This window comes from Haemorhous mexicanus, chromosome 1 (assembly GCF_027477595.1).
Source record: "Haemorhous mexicanus isolate bHaeMex1 chromosome 1, bHaeMex1.pri, whole genome shotgun sequence".
Lineage (NCBI taxonomy): Eukaryota > Metazoa > Chordata > Aves > Passeriformes > Fringillidae > Haemorhous > Haemorhous mexicanus.
In genome coordinates, this window is record NC_082341.1 from 46203944 (window position 1) to 46226100 (window position 22157).

Genomic DNA, 22157 nt, shown 5'->3' on the forward strand with positions numbered 1-22157 from the left:
TGTTTTTAAATAAAACTTGCTTCTTTCCTGTTACGCTGTAAACAGAATTTGTCATTTGGTATTCAGTGAAATACATATCCCGGGAATGATGCCAGTGGTAATGTCAAACAATCTTGAATTAGTAATGTTGAGAAAATTTAAAATAAGTACATTCAAGTTTAAAAGAATTCTGGTTAATTTGATTTACTGTGGACCTTTTTAACAAGGGCAAAAAAAAAAAGGAACGATTTTGTGTCGTGTTCTCATAGCTACATTTCTATCTATCCTTTTTTTGTTAGTTATTGGCAGATGTGTAATGAAAAAATGTAAGGAACTTGTGTTTGAAAATGCATTATCTGAAAAAATTAAAATTAAAAGGCTGCTACGATTTTCCACACTGCTTTTCTCAACATTTATTAGTTAGTATGAGTTAATTCTGTTAATTAAACGAATAGTAACATTAGTTAATTCTGATTTCATAGAAGCTGGAGAGAGGATGATACAAACATGAGCTAGAAATAAAATTTCATTCCACTAGCCTGGTACTTTGAAATTCACTAAAATCTGATGAGTTAAATGAATTTGCCTGGACAGATAACACTAGCTATCAGGTTTTGATCTCTCACTTCAGTTTTAATTAACACTTTTCATTTCTACACTGAGCCATGTTTACCAAGTCATAGTATGAGTTGGGTAAGAATATCTTTCTTGTAATATTAATTGTATTTAAAGTGAAGTATAGCACAGTCAATAAAATACAAGTATTTCTTTAACACTACTGAATGTACATGTCTTAAGGAAATCTCATGTAGACTTTGGATACAGTTAACAAATTCTATTTGAGTGTTAGCTAAACTGCTGTGTAGTGAATTTACGTGTCAGAAAACTTCGTTTATTGGTCTTGTATTTGTTCTTGCACTCAAAGAACGATACAGAATTCAGAGTGATCAGTTGGAAGACCTTTGGCTGGTAACAAAAGAGCTCATACACCGACTACAAGAGCATTTCAAGAAGCAAAACTGCAAGGATTTTGCATGTACCTTTTCTGGTTCAATTCCCCTGCAAGAATATTTTGAACTAATTGATCGACATTTTGAGGTATGTTATATAAAATCTGAATTGCTAATAGTCTGCTAGTTTAAAATTGGATTTTAGTGCAATAATTAATCAGATTATAACTATAGTATCACAGGCATTTGGCTTTCAGAAAATACAAAGTTATATCTAAGGGAAAGTCCCTTTAGATTTTAAAAAAACTGCCCTTGTAGAACTATCATTGGAGGCTCAAGGAAGTTTGTCAGACCAGAAATAAAAGAAATGTAATTACATTTTCCTGTTTGGCCATGCAGGTGACAATGAAAAATCTCCAGTAGTTCAGCTAGCTTGTAGAAATAGCTAATAAATTGAAATACCTGCATTCTTTCCCCCATACCTTTCCAATAAAAAGAGATAATTGCTATTTGAAAATTTATGTTAAACTCATATATTTGAGCAAAAGCAACAACATATGTATGCAAGAATGAGAAATACTATTGGATGTTTTTTCATGCTGCCACATTTTCTGTGAGGTGGAGCTGTCCCCACCCAGAAAGATGGAAGGTGTTATTGGGATTTTCTGGGATATTTTGAGTATTCAGCCTAGATCCTGGTCTATATTTCAGGCCCTTGAGTAGTTGTATTTCAACTGATTTGAGAGTAAAAAATGTTTTTTTTTTTTTTAATGACTGTTTGTTTTTTGTAGAAATACCTTAAACCTAGGCTTCTTTAGGTGATATAGCAAGCTTAAATACATTGAAGTTCGAAATACAGGTGTGATTTCTGGGATGGTAATTTAGACTCTAATTATATTGTAGCTGGTTCTCTTGAAATTTCTGAATTTATGCTGTAATTATCTGGTCTCAAAAATGTCAAATGATCTATTAAAGGCATTCCTATGCCTCTATCCCTATTAGTTTCAACATAATGGTTTTTTTGGCAAGCTTAGGGGAAAATTACCTGAGTTATCCCTTACCTGAGATGTCCCTTTTTTCCTAGTACTTTTAGTAAAACTTCATAGTGTTTCTTTTTCCCTTAGCACCTCTGAACCGTTTTTCATAATAAAGTACTGGTCAGAATGACATTTGCTAATTTTTAAATATATCTGGTATGTAAATTTCAGAAACTTACCTTTTCTCTTCATTCTGGGACACTGTTGCCTGCATTTGGAAAGCTGTGTGTTTTGATGCTACTTCTGCTAGCTATAACATCAGCTGTACAGAGGTATCACAGCTTTGTGAAAGACTCATCTTCGGTAATTTTTATTTTTGAGGCATGTACTGGAAAGTTTACATCAAGTGCCCAGATAATAAAAATTCTTCTTTTATCTTTTAATAATTTTATCTTTTAAATGTTCTTTTGTGAGCTCTTCAAGGATTTTTTGTTGCTGTTAGCTAATCAGTATAGATAAAGGGAAACAGGATTTAAATTCAAAAAAAGATAATAATTTAATCAGTACAGAATTCAGTACTTCTATTTATGCTGAGGGAATAATTATTTGCTTTCTACTGCAATGAATATTAAGTCCAATACCCTGCATATGTGTTGTAAATAGCACACTAAACCAAGAAGAAGCCTTAGTGTCTTGGTGGTGAAACTTCATTCTTCTTAATAGGCTTCTAGATGAGATATTGATGCATTTTCACACGTTACTGTGGCTGTTGACAATTAGTTTTGATTTCAGTGGCAAATAATAATTCTTGAAAGTGTTAAGCTTCACAAGGTGTAAAAAATATGAAACTGGCATAAATGGTATTCATATTTGAGTATTTGAGTATTACACTCTGTCTCAAAAATTTTCCTATCCTTGCATTTCATTGGAATGTGCATACATGAATGTATATGACCCTTCACTGAATTCTTGAAAACCCTTAAATTGCAGCTACGTTTGAATGCTGAGAAGTATCAGGAGCTGTTATCTGAAAGGGCTGTACAGTTTCGAGCTATTGAGCGGCGTCTGCTGACACGATTCAAGGACAAAACTCCAGCTCCTCTTCAACATCTGGACACCTTGCTAGAAGGAACATTCAGAGAGGTCAGTACAGTTTGATTATGAGCCTAACCTTTTTTTATCTTGTTGGTAAAACTCGGCTTAAAGCATATAAGCTATGCTTTCCTGGTTACATTTGCCATCCAAGAGATCAGGAAGCAGTAATTTGTTTAACCTAATAGTCCCTGTAACTTTCCAGATGATTTGCAATAGTTTTATTTAATCTGTGACCACAAAATCTTTACTCCTGGGTCATACCAGCTTGACAGCACATCATTCTTTCCTAACTGATGTTGATAGTGTAAATATTTTATAGTTCATGTGAAAATATTTTATAGTTCATAGCTTGTGTAAATATTTTATGGTACACTGTAAACTGGTGGAATGGTTTGGCTGGGGTAACATTCACAACAAAATTGTCTGAGACTGACCATGTCCTTCCTATGGGGATTTATGTTCTAATCATTTCAGAATGTGATATCTCCAGAAGAACAGTGTTTTTAAAAAAGAAATCCTTCCCAAACCATCCCCGTACTGAACAAAGAATAAACCAAATTTTCTTCCTGCCTCAGCTCTGTGTTGCTTTAGGATAACTTTTTCGTGATGTGTCCCTTTTGTAAAGAAGTTATTTTACATGTTTTGTGCTTTTACGTTGGAGGATCTGATTTTGCTTTCTGACATTCCTTGTTTGAGAAGCTGAGTCACAATTAGAGTTCTTACTGGAAAAAAGACTTACCTTTGTGGTGTTGTATATCACAACAACTAAAATGCAAAGGTGTTAAAGAAAAAGTATTTCCCCCTACTCTTCATCTAAGAAAACATTTTAAATAGGACAAAACTGCCTTTCCATGTATGCTTATATGTAAGTCAGATTTGCTTTTATTCCAGTCTGTACTGAGTTCACAGTAATATTCCAGTCTTTACTGAGTTCACATGAAATGATTTAAGTTTGAAAGTGGGGATTTTCTGGTTGCTTTAATAAATACTAGGTATTGTGCTGGATGGGTTATTCTTTAACACTTTGAAATGGCATGACTAAATAAGCCCGAAAGATTAACATAAGTGAGTCTTTTGAGTCTACTTTTGCTGTGTAGAACTTTTTGCCTTTAAACTTAAGGGCAGCTGGGTTGTGCTTGACAGTTGCCTTGTGTAGTTGATTTGAAAGCTGAATTCTGAGAATATGGCATAAGTCAGGTTGTTGAAATAGATGCATATTGCCAAAGCTTAGAAGTCTTTAAAACCAACATAGATGGGTGCTTTTCTTAACATTACTATTGTAGGCTTTTTGAATTGGAGTTAGAATAGTTGAAAGAAGAATGAGGAGAGAGATTTCTTTTCAAAGAGCAAGTGTTTACATTTTTTCATAATTGTTTAAACTTGGTAGATTTCTTGGTAGATTTCCTTTGTAATTTCTTTTCTTTGTGGGAATCCCCTTCCAAAAAAGAAATGTTCTTATTGTTACTATAAACAAAGTGTAGTAAAATAGTGATTGCCATAGAGACCCCACTGCTGCATGCATTATTTTGAAAGTGAGAGCTGCGGTAGGATTTAATATTGACTCTTCTCTGGGGGTGAAATAAAATTGCTCAATGTTGCATTTTTGTATTAGAAAAGACCTTGTTTTCTTTAATTCAGTATCATATTCTGTCTTTATTTGAACAAGTATGTCTAATGCAAGTAGTTGAGGTATTCAAAATATGATAAATGTGTTTTCTGAAAAGGAATAATGAGGCTGTTTAAATATGAACAGTATGAAGTCTCACTGCAAAAATTCTTTTAGGTATGTAGCTTTTTGACTTTGAAATGAATATGCCTTTTATTTTCTTATAATAGTCTGAGAATCTCATACCCTGTCTTTTGCTAAATATTTTTATAATGAGAAAATAAAAAATTGCCTTGTTTTATTCCCTCGTTTTTCACTAAAGTAATTGTTATGTGCATAGCAAAGCAAGGTTTTGTTACTTCTCACATTGTGTTTTGTACTCAGAAGGGAAATGTCTGTATTTTGGTTTTATAGTGTAATCCAAACCTTTTCATCAAGAGCAGAAAGGGGTTTACAGTTAGTGAGTGTGTGATTTTATTAGTCTTTTTAACACAGAATGTCCAGGACTTGGGCACTATATGAATTACATTCTTGGTAGAATAATTATTATAGCATAGGATGCTTTTAAAAGTGAAACTGTAGGATTACAACCTCTGCAAATCCACAGAGATATAAAGATGCCTTGTATTGCTGCCTGCATTTCCTTGCAGATGTATAACCTTTTTATGAACAACTTTTTAAATACAAATCAAACAATAAATATTCAGCTCATGTAGTTTCATGGCCTAGGTGGGATAAATACCTACTTTAAACTTGTTCTGTATGATTTCTTTGCCCACCTGCAAATTGTTATGAATTTCTGAACTGATTCAAATTTTACAACTAAAGTAGATTGTAAATCTTAATTTTCAGATTTTCAGCTTCAAGTAACAGTTGTGTTTGTGTGATAGGTAGGTAAATGTACAGTGCCAAAGTTATAGATGTCAAACTGGAGAAAGTTAATCAAGCTGCATTACATTCCTTGGTAAAAAGTGTTTCTATTTATGAAGAAATTTTTTGCATTAATCCTTGTACATTACCAACAAGGCAGGCCATATTTAGTGCCCCAATAAAATTGCTTATTTGTCTATTAAAAGGAAACTTGAGCTTTACTTTCCATCTTGACAGTAATGAAATGTGTAAGCAGGCATCAGTGTGTGCAGTGACGAAAAGCTTGTTTTAATTTTATAGTCTTGTTTACATTTTCTTCTAGAATTTGACTTTCTGAAGTACTATTTTTGATCTAAATAGATTCAAGTGAGTGTTAACAACAGTTAACAGATAGTGACATTGGGTGTTTTATTCTGGAAGGAAAAGGAAAGCTGTTATGTACATAGTAGTCTTGTACATTTGAAACAGGAAATGTTATTCTTATGATGTTTAGGGAGGATTTGTAGGAAGGTGCTATAAAAATAATAGAAAAAAATCAATTAGAAATAGATGCCCATGAAATTCTTGATCTGCTAAAAGAATTTAGATGTGCACTTGGACATGCTTCTAACACTTGCTCTAAGAAAGGATGAATAAGATAAATTTTAAAAGCCATTAAATGGTAGTTGAGATTCCATATATGTTTTGTAGTTTAAAGGACTTCAAATATGAAATGAGATTGCAGCAAATTTTATGATAGCTGTTGTAAACACCATGTACTTTGTATAATGCTCCCCTACCAGAGACATGTTATTGCTTGAAAGTGCAGTTTAATAATCTTTTATGTCTACAATATGTTTTATGTCATAATAGAAAAAAATATTCATAGTTTGGCAGTAGCTGTAGGTTCTTACCCTGAAATCATAATTTTCATGCATCGACTCTTGGCAAACATTACTTGGATTTCCAGGTACAAGCTGGAATTAATAAATGTCATAAAAATGAGATGCTTCAATTTCTTATTTCAACGCACATGGATCTTACCCTGCTGAATATAAGCAATATTTAGCTGTAAGCTGTGTTTGGCCCTGTTTGGAAGCCCTACCACAGTTACATTCTTTTAGGGAAGGAGGAGGATGAATTTTAAATATGGGGTGGAATTCTCCTAAGGCACTGACTGTTCTTTAGCCACTTTTAAATACTTAAAACATGAATCTGAGACAAGACTGAGCAGTTCCAGTTTACAAAAAAGAATGTAATTAGCAATCACTTCTACCTTGCATTGCTTCTGTTAGTATTACAAAAAAAAAAAGTCAGAAAAAACTAGGCAAATCATGATTTTTCCCTGTATCCTCACACTTCCAACACATATAGAATAGTTCCCTTCCTATTCTTTGATGGCACTATTGTGCAGTACCTCAGGTTTCCCCATGTTCTGAGGTCACTTCATCCCCATCCTGTAAAACCACTGGCTTTCTTGTGCTTTAATGATGAGATCTTATCTTTTACCCTTGGCCGCAGTCTCCCTCTGGCAGTTGCTTATTTGTGCACTGTCAAGCCAGTGCATGAATTAGTGCTCACTGGCAGCAGCCACCTACCCAGACAAGAGGGATGATGCCCTCTGTCTCAGTAGAAACAATTAAATAGTGTTTTTCTCCTCTCATTCTGCTAATTAAAATAAAATAAAAAAATCACATATAGAGGAACTGAATGAATTCTGGCTCTTCATTTTAAAATTTTGTATGGCCATTGGAAATGACAGTTTCTAGGAATGGACTGACAGAACAAATCTGACATAAATGGCCAGCACTGTTCCATAGCCTTAGACATCTAGACTTAGAACTGTGTATTTTCAAAATTGGGTCATTTTTTAAGATCAGTGTTGCATTTTAGCTTTTCCTTCAGGTACTTTATAAATTTGAGACCGTCTTCCATTAGTGAAAGGATTTAACACATTTTTCTAACCAGAACTAATTGATGCTGTAAATGTGCTTCCTTTATTTTCTCCTAATTCAGCTATTCCTCTGTATTCATCTTATTTATTTTAGTATTGAATAACCTATCTCTCATAAATACTTGGCTGTAAGTAATAATAAGGTGGTTTTCAATGTGATTTCCTGATCCTACTCAGTAAACAATTAGAAGCTGTCCAGATTATTCTGCTATATTTAGTTCACAGTTTGTATTTAACTTATCTTGGTCTTGCATCTTGGAAGTTTTGTATATGAATTGCAACTTGAAAAGATAAATGCACATGGGAATTTTTCACCTAAAAACTCTTCTTGAAACAAATAATCTTTCTGATTTCAAGAAGTGCTCATAGATTTTTATCTTAAGGTTAGTAGGAAATAACACAATTCCTACAGATTGGTTTTCAGTGTGACTTCCCTCATCTGCTCTCCCTTCTGGAAAGTAAGTGTAGTTTTTTTGTCATCAGTCTGTTAAAAGTCATCAACAAACACAATTGCTTCCAGGTAGAGATACCATGGTTCCTCATTTAGACTAAAGAAGGCAATTCCATCAGGATGATCCATTTTAGTTACTTACATGGCAGTAAGCTGTATAAGAATTTGTTGCCTGTTACTGAGAAAGCTTTATCCACATATAAAGGTAGCCCTTTTTCTTGAGTTCTGAGATGTGAGCTGTCCCCTCATATACAGCCCTGGAAGTTAGTTGGACAGCTTGGAACATTCAGTGGAGGCTTCTGAAGAACCAAATGCATTTTTGCTGAGGATTTGGAAGCCAGATGTCTCTAAATGAATGCACTGGTTCTTTTAATTAGTAATGTCACAGGACTTGTCCTTTTTCTTTCATGTGGGCATCTTGAAGAAAGGTGAATATATTTTCAGAACTTTGTGAACTTCATTACACAGCTGTTTCTTTGACATAGCCTGATTTAAACAGAAAGAGGGACTATCTCATGGTTCTGAGATGAAATTTAAGCAACTGCGCTATGAATGCCAGCTGCAAAAACTTAGGACTGGCCCATAGTTTTATGTTGAAGCACAAGATTCATGCTTAAATGTCATTCTGTTGTTTGTTGTTCATGTGGTGTGGTGTTTTTTTTTTTTTGGTGTTTTTTTTGTGGTTTTTTTTTTTTTTTTTTGGGCAACCGTTTTGATCCTCTTGGAACTCTTCAGTCCCATGTCATCTTCAGAATGACTCTGAGTAGCTGTGCTACATGACAGGATCTGTTCTGGTTTCTGGTCTTAAAAGTTAATGTTTTGGTAATCAAATCTAAAGCTACCTTTGTGGCATTTTTTTTCTCAAAAGAAAAAAAAATATTTAGAGCAGCACACAATTAAAGCATGTAAGATCAGATAACATGCAGCTCATGTCAAACAGTTAACTGATTTTTTTTTTTTTTAATAAAAACTTCCAAAAAAAGAAAGCTCTGATAGAACAAACTTTCAAAACTAAATATGTGGTGAAAAAGAAAATCTTTTTCATCCCTGAGCAAACTTAGACAGCCAAGGGAAGTGTACTAAATATTTATGTTTCTTGAGATTTTGGCAGAGTGTGTAATTAAACTAAATTTTGGACAGAACTTAAAGGAGCTTAGAATCCCTTTGAGTGCATCTTACTTAACCAGACAATTGTGAAGAATTTTTATCCCAGTGTTCATGGGCTAAATCATGCATGTTATGTCTCTCTTTGGTTGTGATTTGTGGTTAAGCAAGAGTCTTACAACCTTGTCAGGCAATATTGTATGTATTTAAATACTGTGTTCTAGTTCTTGTCTGTTTTAGAGTATTTGACACTATCAGGCTAAGTTAGTTTTGGGTATAAATCATTATAGGATTGATGGAACTACTTGATTCCAAACTACACTTTCCAAATTATATGATTTCCTCTCTGAAATTTGGCCCTTCGTATAAAAGCCAATTAACAGTTGAAAAATATCTAAAGGTTAGCATACTTTGTCCTTCTTTTGGAACACTTTTCAGAACAGATCATTGGCTAATTTAAGTCCTCATTTTTCCTGAGAGCCTGGTTATAGACATGGGGTTCTGGCCCAGTGTCTAAGGTCTTGCCTTTTGCTGGGGCAATTGTCACACATCTGGTTCACCTACATTCAGCATCAGCTAGATGTGAATGTGAGGCCATCTGGAGGCTTTGCACCTGTGTCAAAATCAAACCAAAAGGTGTACTAATACACCTTCCCATAGTACTGCACTGATGTAGCTATGTGGCTCCCAGGTGGAGATGGTTCTCCATCTCCTGTCTTTCAGCTGGTGTGGAGCAATTCTGTGACTGTTTGTTACATTCTCTGCAGCTCTGTTTTAGTCTTTTGCTGTGCTGTTGGGGGCTGTACCAAGCAGTACTTGAGGTGCTCTGTCTTTTGGTCTCTAGGTATATGCTCTAAATTTGATCTTGTATCTCTCTTGCTTAGAGTTTTCTGGAGTCCAATTAATTCAAACTGGTGACAACTCTTTAAGCTTTGTCCAGTTCCTGGTACTGAATTCCCCCTGAAAGAATGTGTATTTGACACTTACAGTGCTTTATAATTCTGTGAAGGAATTTTTAAATGTGCATGTGTACATGAGTTTTCTTGTTATCATGAAAAACAGGTGTGTGGAAAAGAGAGCAACTCCAATTGGAAGGTCCAAAGTTCTTTTCATCTGTTCAGAAAGAGATTTGGATCTTGTTGCTATGTTTGTGCTTCCTTTCTCCCCTCTTTGCTTCTGTTTCCCATTTTTCTCTGCTTTCAGAATAAGATTCCCCCAGCTATCAAATGACAGCCTTATATTTGATTTTTGAGTCTGTCATTTCTGTTTCTTGGTTGGAGACTCACATGATTGAGCTGACTTCTGGCTAAACAGCTTTTTGTTCAAAGGAGCTGGAAATACTCTAAGTTAGTGATTCTTGGTGGTTTCAGACTGTTTCATATTGTAATTTATTTTGATATTTCCATAATGATTTCAGCACAAAGATGGAAAATATATTGAAGGCAAATGCCTTTGCCCTCCTTAGATGTTAGTGTTCACGTACATGTGCAAATACATATCTATAACTACTCATAATTCATTATATCTTCATTTTAGTCCTCAGAGTTGTTCCTGGGTGTCTTTTTAGTATTGTCTATATAAAATACAGATTTCTACTTCTATGATAGTTGGTACTAACGGGTCCGGCACCTAAAATACTGCAGAAGAAAATGTAATCTCCCAATTTTTCTTCTAATCTCTTTTCCATCTACTGATTATATATTTTCTAATCTGTAATTTACTACACTGTTACGTGTAATACAAAGTAAGTATGTTCATTACAATTTTAAAAGTATATACAATTTTGTAATGTTTTGAAAGGCAAAGTACTGTTCCTTGCAGTATTTTAACACTTGCAATGTGTGGAACACTTGGATCATTGGTGGTTTGTAGTCAGTGGCAAATAAAACTCAGTATGTTCTGTTCACTAAAACACAGGGAATGTCATTAAAGGTCCATTAACTCTTTGTTCCAGCCCCTTAACTCTTTTCCTTGCTTATTAATCAGCTGATAAAAATCTCAAAAGTGATTGTTAATGATTGAGTGTTCTCTCTCCAGTGGCACTTTTGACACACAAGGCCTCAGGAACTTGACATTTTGGAAATGATTCATTACTTGATTAGTAAGGACTTTTACCTCAAAGCAAAACCATTAGGGTTTATCATGCATGACTCAAAGCCTATATATCACACTCTCTCCTGTAATAGTCATTTTCCCCAGATAATGTCAGTGAGAGCTACACCCATAGTATAAATTAGCTCTTTTTGGCTTGAATAAATATGCTGTTCCTTGGAGGAGTTATATTTAACTTCTCTTGTTTTATTGCTGTTTCTGCTAAATGTAGTTTTTTCATAGCCACTAGAAGCAGCTTGTTGGCTATTACATATAATTAAAATTCTCAATTTTACTGGTGTTCAAATAGTGTTATGTTTCTATTTCCTTAAGACTTATTTAACTTTAACAGTGGAATACTTACAATATCATCAAAGACCCTTTTTATTAGAAGATGTATTCCAAAAAAAGGTCTGAAAGTAGTTAGCTGTTCTTGGGAAGCATGTATTAGGATTACTGGCAAAACTCTTCTGTATTTTGGTCTGTGGTAGCAATTACTTACTTCAGTTTGGGACAGTCTCCTGACAGGTTAGTCAGTTTGTGGGACAAATAGGTAAATTGTTCACATTATCAGTAAGGTTTTTTTTTTAAAAAATTATTTTGTGGAGGGAATTAGACGCATGTAAAAGCAGGAAACAGCACAGCCATCACAAGAGAAAGAGATTGGTGGTAAAATGTTCTTGTGTGGGTAGATATGGCAGAGTGTGTCTCAACTGGAGTCTTTTGGACTGCATTCAGTCTGGTCTGTCATGTTTTCCACATAGAAGGGTTCCAGCTACACTTTGCTGTGTCCTACAGACCCGTCTACTGAATTACTGCCCTTGAACCTGTGAATGGCCAGCTTTGAACACCCACTGCTCCATTCAAATCAGTAAAGGACCAGAGGTGTGATCTTTATTAATTTTTTTCCCCTCACTCCTCTTGGGGTGGAGTTCCCACTTTGGACCTATAGCACCATTGTGACCTGTTGAAGGATTCTCCAGACTTTGGTTCAGTCCTCAGGGGCATGGGCAGATTGTACCCTCTGGTGTATAAAGGAAATAGTAAGAGTGATTTGTCATTTTCTGTGGTGTAAAAATTCTCTGGCACTTTGTTTGTTTCATCGGCTTATGACTTTTTGAAGGGGAGGAAATAATGTTCCCTTGAAATGGCAGATCTTGTATCCTCAGCCTAATATGAGGTCACCAGACCATACATTAGGGCTTTCTGTAGAGACTGAAAGAGCCTGTGGACATTTGAATGAGTGAAAATGGAACTGGTTGGCTACAATTCCCCAAAGGAAGGAATACTGATAAGTTTTATTTCTTTGAAAGAAATGTCATATCAGATAATCTGGATTATTGGATACACTTGTTGAGGTTTAAATCATTGACAGTCTCTTTCACTGGGAGAAATGTACTCCACAGAAATGTACTCCAAGGGAGGAAATGCTATGTGGTAATGTAATCAGAACTTGCATAAAAATATTGATACCATCTTCATGGAAGGAGGGAAATGCTCTTATTTCATGCTCCCTAGAAAGTTCTCTGTATCAGTGCTGTAATTTTGTAGTATGGAAGCATTTGAGGCATAAAAAATACATAGCTAAGAATTACTGAGCGTGTCTGGTAGAAGTCACAGTGTTTACCTTGGGAGTTTTTATACATGATCTTAGTGAAATTTTAATTGAATAGTCCAGCTATGATGAATTAAGTGACCATTACAAGATTATCAATTTCTGCATGCAGTACTATGAGCATTTTTGGCGGCCAGGGACGTAATTTTAATAGTTTGCCTTTGGGTAGCTAGTGTACTAGTTTTACCAGTGTGTACATGGGTGCAGTGCCTTCAGATAGCCGAAATAACATTGAAGTAGGTAATTTTCTGCTGTAAGGTCAAGATAAATGTACTGATTTCTTTGATATACAGTAGATGACATTTTTGCATTGTGGATGGATGCCAACTATATGTTGGTTTCAAATTCACAGAGTAAATACTTCACAGACTTTCATACTTGGATTCAGTGAAATGCCTGGTTTTACATTCAGTATACCAACAATAAATACTAAGGGGGAGAGCTACATAATTCATGTAATTCAATAGCATTTTATGCTAAACTCGGATTTAAAACCAAAGAAAAAGATCTCCCTCCCCCCAAAACAAAACCAAGAACCACACAGGAAATAAGTATTTGATGGCCAAATTAACTAAATTATTTACGTATCTAATGCTTGCAGATCTTGGTATCAGTTGGTTGGGTATTGAAGTGGATTTGGCAACTGTTGTAGCTGTATTGTAAACGCAGCAATACCAAGCTATTTTGTCAGCAAACTTAAGCTAAAAATGTTTTACATTGGTCTGTACAGCTACTTTTTTCCATTACCATAGAGAGAATGAGTATCTAAATTACTGCTCTGTTGTTCTTGGATATTCTTGCAGGTGTGAAATTTGATTTATTCACTGGTGATGGCTGGCCCAAGATGACTTGTATAGACCAATGTCAGAGGTGGAAATAAGACCTCACATTATCAGTCCCCTGGTCTGCACTCTCCTATTCAGCTCTGTTAAGTTTCTGTGTGGTATTACTTACTAGAGGCAGTATAGTAGTAGACTGTGGATTCCTGAAGAAAAAAATACCTCAAAAATAGTATAGGTGATTTATCAATTAAAAAAATTTGGTTTCCTTGTGTGGGTGTCCCTTGCAGTCAGCTCAGAGCTGCTGCTTTAGCCACTACCTTGCAACAGAAAAATGTAACTTGTGTGGTCATTCTCTCAATTTAGATCTTTTTAATAAAAGGTACAGTTTATGTTGGAGCCAAACTGTTGGTTAAATCTGTAAGCTGACAAAAACAAAAGAGCAAAGAACTTTCTTCTCCATTTCTTCCTGCCAGTTGGCATCTCAAGAGGTCTATTTTATATCTCAGTTTTGCTTAACTATTAACTTCTACCGAGTAAGTATTTCTACATTGTGAAGCCTATAATTATTCTGTTGTGGATAGTTTAAACCAGTATGAAAAGGGGAAAGTCAGTTATTGAAGGAAAATTTGGCATAATGAACTGTGGGGTTCAGAAGTCAGGAATGAAGAAGACCATAATGATGAGTATCATAACTGCAGACATAATATTTTCAAGCTTTTATTTAATAGAGTCTTCTGCCCATTCTGCTTGTCTTAAGTTCTTTGACAAAGTTTTGTGACTGCCAATTTCTTGGTTTAATATTAGCAATTTGTTTTGGATACAGACTCAATGTTATTTAGATATCTTAAAATTAGGCGTTTGCTTGAATTTCTTGTTGGATGGACAAGGACCCTAAAATGTCGAGTTGATGGAGTTTGACCATAACAACTGTAGTCCTTCTTTTTCCAGAAAGCCTCTTGGTGAGCCTAGAAAACTGTATGTATGGCTGCTGAAGCCTATACTTGCCAGTTAAATTCCTGTAATATGGAAAGGAGAAGTATGGAAAACCACTTTATATATCACAGGAACTGGATTTTTTTAAAATGGTATTTTTAAAGGAATCATTCCATTTCCCTTTAGGAAATCTGAAAGTATTTGGAATGGATAACATAATTTTTATCTTGTTCATTGTTTATATTCTTAAGGCTAGTCTACTTAGAAAAAGCAACACCTATTAAAAGCCTTTGAATTCAGAGCCTTTCATGTTACAATGAGTCTATTTACTGCTGTCAATAGGCTTGTAATATATTTAGCTTGAAGAGGTTAACAAGCATACCTTGGAGTGTTACTTTTATTTTCTGTTCTGTGACACTTAGCAAAATCCCATTATACAATTGAGTAGTATTATAATGTTAAAATGTTAATTTGTTCTGCATTCCATTAAAATTGGATTTTTTTTTTCTTGTGCACTGGCCCATGCATTTTATACAAAACCTATAATTTAAACACTACTCCATAGAAATGCTCTAAATTAGTAACCTTTTGCCTTTGCTACCTTAATTACATCTCATTATTTAGTACTTAAACAGCAACCTCTAGCTACTGGTTAAATATTTGCTAGCTAAATAGATTTGTCATGTTAAAGATAACAGTAGCCCTTGCCTCGGTTGTAATGTGTTTAGGATTTTAGAGTTTTGAGAAAATTACGTGCTTCATGTGCTTTAACTTCTTTGAATTTTCCTTATTTTTTCATTTCTCCTTAATGAACATTTCAATAGCTGTCTGTTCCATTTCAATGGGTAATTGAAAGTCTGTCTTAAAATAAGTATTTTGCAAAGGACTGTTGTGTTTTGACATGGTCTATGTCTTCTAGTTACTTTTATTCCTTTTAGCTTTTATAAGCATCTGATACAGTATATTTCTCCTTTTATTGTGGAAGCAAATATAAAGCAGATTACTTGTTGGCTACTAATAGCTATATTTCAGATTTTTACCTCCTTTTAGGAAGAAGGCTCTTTTGTTTGATCAGAATAACAAGGAATAATATTCATTAAAACATCTGATGAGTTGTCTTTTCTTACAAATTTAAAGATCACTTATCTTTGGTCTTTTATTTGTATGCAGAAATTATACTGCAGAAGTTTTTAACAGCTTGCAGGATGACTCAATCTTCAGTATTTTATTCACATCCACTAGATTGTAATTTTTACTCTTTTTATTGCTTTGTCTTTTGCTATTTTTAATTAGTATGAAACGATGTGAAGAGATTATAATTTAAAATTGCAATCAGTCAGAATTCCATAATGCTAAACTCCCTCTCATATGCAAAGGCATCCTGTTTAATTTCCTATTCTTCTTTTTTTTTTTTTTTTTTGTCTTTTTTTTTTCTCAAGATCCACTGTAGTGGAAGCTCATTTACAACAGATTTGTCTGTCTGACTTGATTCCTACCCAGTACCAAACTGCTGCTCTCCTTATCAAGTTATTGAATTCTTGTCTGCACTGTCCATTTGCTTTTGGAAGCCATTGTCTCCAAAAAGTTCCTTCACCCATTCTTCTCATCTATTTTCTTACATTACAGGTTAAAAATTGCAGACTGGCATGGTTATAGTTAGAAGTATGACTCTCCATTTATGTGTATAGTTGTAATACCACTGACTTTATTTTTACCAAAGGCAACAGGGGCAAATGGAGAAAACACGTTGATGCAAATCTTCATCTTGTTCATATGTTTTTGATTCTGTGGGAAACCCATTTATGGAACAGATAAGCATTTGTCTTCTAGTGTATACTTTTGTTCCTGTAAAAATCAGTTTTGATTCCTGAAATGCATTAAACTTTTTATCAAAAAAAGTTAAATGGAAAAATACCAGCAATGCATTTACTGGGAAACTGGTTTTCCTGTCCAATTCTAGGCTAAGTCCTTCAACCTTTGAAGTACATAGTTTCTCTGAAAAACCTCTTTTTGTGTGTTGTTTTTTATGCCACTCTTTATACAGTCTGTGTCCATAAGCTCCGAAACCATTACTTTACTATTCATGCAAAGGTTTGAGTGATTTGTTGCTTATTGTCTGTATTTATTGTTGGGTTTGGATTTAGCAAGTCAGTCTGCAATGACTGCCTATTTTTTATTTGTTTGGGTTTTGTTTGTTTTTTTTTTTTTTTTCAACATTAAAAAAAGCTCTGTGGAAACCCTTCCCTGAGAAGAGTTTAAGAGATTTATGTGGATTACAAAGCATTAAGAAGGGTCATTACTTAATTTTCTTTACTAGCAGAAATGCCAAGATACAATTTTAGCAGGTATTAGTAAAATTGAGCATTATGCTTTGTGTTCAGGAACTGGTGCCAACATCTGTGTTTGCAGCAGCCAAGACAGGTCTAAGAGTGAAGGCTTTTCCTCATTGCCCTCGGAAGACTGCAAGAACATGCCTGTGATATTTCTGTTCAGTTGAATCTGTGATATTTACTTCCCCTTATTTTTAAAAAAAATTTTTTTGGAAGTTAATGGCCACTGCAAAGGAGTTTTTTCTCTCTGGAGAGAGGGGAGGGGAGGGAAGGAAAGAAAAAAGTCAGAACTCTTTGTTTTGATCACAGGTGCATTTTTCTAGTAGGAGGTCACATTTAATTTGTGTAGCATGTTTTGGTGGTTCTGGAGCAGATCCTCAGCCAGAATGAATTATCATGGGAGTGATAGCTCTGACTGTTAGCACAAGCTTGGGTCTGTTCTCCAGCCCAGGTAAGTTTGTTCATTTTTTTAAACTGAATTGTAACGTTTCATAAAAGAAATTGCAGAATCTTTTTTAAAAGAGCGTCAAAGTCTTGTCTCATTTTGTGCAAATGTTATAATAACCTATGTGGTCTGTTAGGTTTTTTTTTTTTTTTTTTTTGTATTTTGATTGTGGATCATATGGAGGGGGCTAGGTGTCTATGCATATGTTGGTTTTACAGAATAGCATGTACATCAGGTGAAATAGGTAAATATCAGGTGAATAGGTAAAATGATGCATTTGCAAATCCAGGCCCTTCCAATCTCTGTTTCAAGAGGCTTTTCTGTGTCTTATGGAGGCACTTAATTGATTGTAGTTTTATTCTGAACTTGGGGAGGCCTCTTTAATTCTGTTCTATCTAGGAGTGTTTTAGATGCTCTAACATTAAAAATAGGTCACTTTAATACGCTAACTAAAGATGGCTTTAAATGTCTAGATTCTGGTTTGACAATATATGTGCTTCAAAAGAGTACACTTTTTACAATAAAGAAATTGTTCAGATTTTTTCCCCTCTCTCTTTTATTAACTTTTGCATTGTGTATGGCACAGATTTACTTTCAGTGGAAAAAGTAATTGTTCCAGCAGAGTGCAGCATAAGACAAATATTGTAAATATGTTTGGCTTTCCTGGCAAGAGTTGGTATGTTGTAAAGAAAGGAGCTCATCATACATAAAATACCAAATTATGGAGGGAATGTATAAGAAGATTGCAATCTAGTTAAATTTTTTCAGGTATTTTTTCCTTCTGAAACATTGATAGAATTTACTAGGAAAATTATCATTAAAGAAGTGTTAATATATAATTAGGTAAAGTCTAAAGTCTCTCAAACATTCCTGATAAGCAGAAGCAGAACTTTGAACAATAGGTACCTAAATGCTACTGGTTAGTACTTCATCTGAGGCCAGACCACAATCGGATAGGGAAGTTGAAACTACAATTCATATTTCTTGCCTTCTTCCCCATACTTAAGCTATTAGCCTCCCCTGTCTTTTATAATTTTAGCTACTAATATTTAACATGCAAGCATCTTTCTTTAACCTTCTAAAGCCCTAATTTAATAGATCCCATTAAGACCAGATTATATAGTGGCTATGACCTTCCAAAATGTAAGTAAGAGTAGTATACAAATAGAACTATCTGGATAATACATACAATTTGAGTCAGTCTTCCAGAAATCTTGAGGGGAAATTCCCAATCATGCCAAAGGATTCTTGCATGTTCCCTGTGTGTGCATGTCTAAACTCACTTAAGGATGCTTTTTCTTCGTGTAGGTAAAATTTTGCTGGATAGCAGCAATATAGAAGTAGTGAAGACACCATGTAAAAGTATAGTTTTTTATAACACTGGACCCAGTAGTAATTTTCAGAAACTGGAAAGATATTTAGGCTGAAAATATGTTGACGAGTCTAAGAGTGATATATATTCTGTATTTTCTTACATATGTATATTAAAGAATTGAAAATTAAAATGGATGTATAAAATATTTCTTAAAAAATCTCGAAGGAATGCGGTTTTCCTTAACCTGTCTGTTAAAATTCATATAATTTGAATCAAGCCATAGTTTTTTACTAATAGTCTCTAGTGTTGTTCCCATGTCAGAATCTGGATTTAGAGCTGTAAGCAGGCTTATGTTTTCACTGTTTGGGTTGCAGCCTGATCCCCTGGTCCTCCTGGTCCTGGGTTTCAAAATGCCTTGCATTGCCAAAGTTAAAGTGGGAACTGTTCCCAGAGAGTCATTCTCAGCTCATTAATCAACGTGAGCAGATCACATGAGAGACTGAGGATGAGTGAGTCTGCTGGGATCCCTATCGTTTGTGGGCACGGATGACCCATCACCCCACAGTCTGCCTCCCATCCATCAGTGGGTCCCTTTCCCCTCTTGCCACCAGTGGCCCTTCCCTGACACCTTTGCCCAGTAGAAGTGCAGGGTTTGTTGCACCAGTCCCTTCCCTCTCCTCCTTATTGGTCAGATAAGGACAATTCCCCAGGGCACAGCGGGAGAATAGCGTATGGAGAAACTGATGATGCCATGCTGAAGGGGTAGGGATGTTTGGAGAGAAATCAAATCAGGGCTATCCTAACATTTCATAGGAGGCTATTCTATCATTTCAGTCTGCTGCAACCATTAGTTCCCTAGTTCTCCCATGTCCTCTGGCTCTAGCAGCTCTTGGTAACAGGCTCTGAGATATGCTGAATGATTTGCTTCTACTGTGACTTTGGATCTCTCTGATGGCAGTAAAAAAAATGTTTCTTAAATTTGAAAATTCCTTTTTGTTTCTGATGAGGTTGTTCAATACAGTGTGAAGTAATTAAATTTTTCTGGTACCTACAGACTCCAGTTAGTCTCAAGGTATCCAGTGTATTGCATGTTCTGCAAGCACAGAAAAAGATTTTTCTTTTTTTTTTCCCCCCTGAAGATCTTGCCATTTCAGTTCACCAAATCCTAACCAAGTTTTGAATGTAATGGCTTCACTATCCTTGGGTAAGGATGAAGGGCAGAATGATAAGAACATGGAGGTATTTAGGAAAGCTGTTGCACAATCAGATGAATCTTGTTCATTTATTGGCTTTTAGTACTGTTTTTTGTTTAATTTTTTGGATCTGTCTCAGCCTGTAGTCTGGGGGGAAATTAGTTACTGACCTTTCCCATACCAGAAAAACTTAACAGAGCAAGAATGGTGCAAAGCTGATCTGGTATTTTTCTGGCCTTAGCTTTGTAAAGATTTTTTTTACAAGAAGACAAGGGGGAATATATTTAAGAATCACTCACTAAAGAGAAATGTGATTGTTGGAATGGCCATTATTCCTGTGAAAGTAAGACTTAATTTTAGAAAGCACATTGTTAGTTTCGGTAAGCTAAAGGAAAAGTGGTCAACAAATACAGGCCATAAGGTTCACAAAGAAAAGCTTAAAATTCTCTCCAAATAGTGTGGGACATGTGGCAATGACTAATTTTAGGCCTGCCCTACAGTATTCTTTTACTCTTAACATTTCTTTTGTGGTAGTACACTGTGACCACACTCAAGTTGGAACCTTTCTCTGTGGGCAGTCCAAACTTAAATTACCAGTCATTGCCTCAAATACTGTACAGTCTAATACAATATTTCTTTTTCTTTTTGTAGCATAATGGGTACCTTCACACGGATGGATTTTTACTTATTTTTTACCTTCTAACTGATTGGAATTTGGAAAGAAGGAAAGATATAAAGTGTTTGAATGCAGAAAAAAATCACCTATTTTTACAGAAGCATTGTTTTAATACTATAAAAATGAATATTTTATGTTGGCACTGACTGCAGTCAGGAGCTGGCCTCTTACTTTGCCTTCTGGCAGGATCATCTGTATATCTGCCAGCAGAATGGACTTTCTGTGTAGGTAGTTTTTATTTGTATTTTCAGGTGCTGGTTGCTTCATGAATTCTGCTGGGAAGACCACTTGTAGATACGAAATCACAATTTGAAAAACTTGCAAAATTTACAGGTGGCTGATATAGATGTATAACTGAAAAGATATAACAACCACAACAATGATATAATGAGCCTGAACATAGTAATAAAAGCCTTCTGTATTGAGGAGTCTTTGGGATAATCATGACCCCTTTATAATTATCATAACTCCTTGATATAATTATCATGATGGGATTTGGTAGGTTGGTTCTGAAATTAATGTATGACAAAGTCTTTAGTCTTTGAGAACCACGTTCTGTAAGTGGAATGAAGATTTCAAAAATTGGGCAAGTGGAAAGAATGTTCTAATAAAGTGTCTACAAAGAATATGCTCAGTGTTTGGGTTTTTTGAGATAGGAAAAGAGAAGGTGGAATGATAACTTGAAGAGAATATGGTGTCCCCGTATTTTTTTGCTTCAATGATGATACTGACTATATGCCCCTGGACTGACTGTGAACTGCATGCAGGGAAAGAGGAGAGTTTCAAGGCTAAGGAATACAGAGATGTCTTTGTTATCATGACACGAGAACCTTTGCAGCCTTCTTTTTACTTTTCCAAGCACTGCAGCTAGCAGGGGGTATTTATGATCTGCACAGAGTCTGATTGTTCTTGAGGTTGTGGGGCAATAGAGAAGGAGAACTGAACCTTGGATGGATTTGTGAAGCCCCTGGGAGAGGTGGGTGCAGACAATTTTGAAGTAAGGTATAGTGTAGGAAAGAACTTCGTACCTATAATTTTTTGTATCTATAGTGTTGGTGAGGCTATAAAAGATGGATCTTAGCTCAAGAGAGGTACATATGTGTGGAAGGTTGTTACTTTTGGGTAAGAAAGTATGAATTTAGGAAGACTGAAGCCCAGAGAAATGTAGTAGGAATTGTACTTGGGATAAAAGATGGGTAAGGTGACACTGAAGAGAGGAAGAGAATTCAGAACTTTCAGACAAAGTAACTTGGTGGCAAATGATTTTTACCTAATTTTTTTCATTTTAATTTTTAAGTCCAAATAATCTATGGTGGCCAAAAATTATTTAAAGCAGGATTGGGCATTTAGATTTTGTGTGTTGTGATTGAGAGGGAAAGCAGGGGGGAGGGGAAGAATTCCTAGCAAGTACAGAAGCTAGTCATGCTTCAAAGAAATAATAAATATTTGGTAAAGAGAGAGCAACATTTATGCTGCTTTTACACTTTTGTCACTCAGTTGATTTTTTTTCATCTAGTAAAGATAATAAATGAATAATCATAAAATATTTGTGTTTGGAAGTTCTTCCTTGGTGTTCATGAAGAGTATTTATTTTCCATCAGCCTTTTACAGCGTAACATTGATTGGTGTGTGTAATGTATTATTCATACTGTTCTAGTTTCATCCCATTAGCAATGCCAACATTATGCTGAATTCTGCAGTGGTAATCTTGTATGAAGTCTTTGTACAGCAAATTCTGCTGTGGTTGAGATTCTGTTTCACATTTAGTGACAAGACAGAATGTACTGTAGCACCTTATTGATACCACTCAGA

At 35.1% G+C, this 22157-nt stretch overlaps 1 protein-coding gene across 4 annotated transcripts in view; it reads left to right on the plus strand.

Moving 5' to 3' along the window:
• The window catches only part of BBS9 (Bardet-Biedl syndrome 9), a 288879-nt gene that overhangs the window by 74534 nt on the left and 192188 nt on the right, over positions 1-22157 (plus strand). For all 4 annotated transcript variants that reach the window (XM_059848492.1, XM_059848478.1, XM_059848470.1 and 1 more), the window contains 2 exons: positions 905-1077; positions 2897-3049. In XM_059848492.1, the coding sequence (XP_059704475.1) occupies positions 905-1077; positions 2897-3049 (326 nt within the window). The remainder of the gene's footprint in view (positions 1-904; positions 1078-2896; positions 3050-22157) is intronic.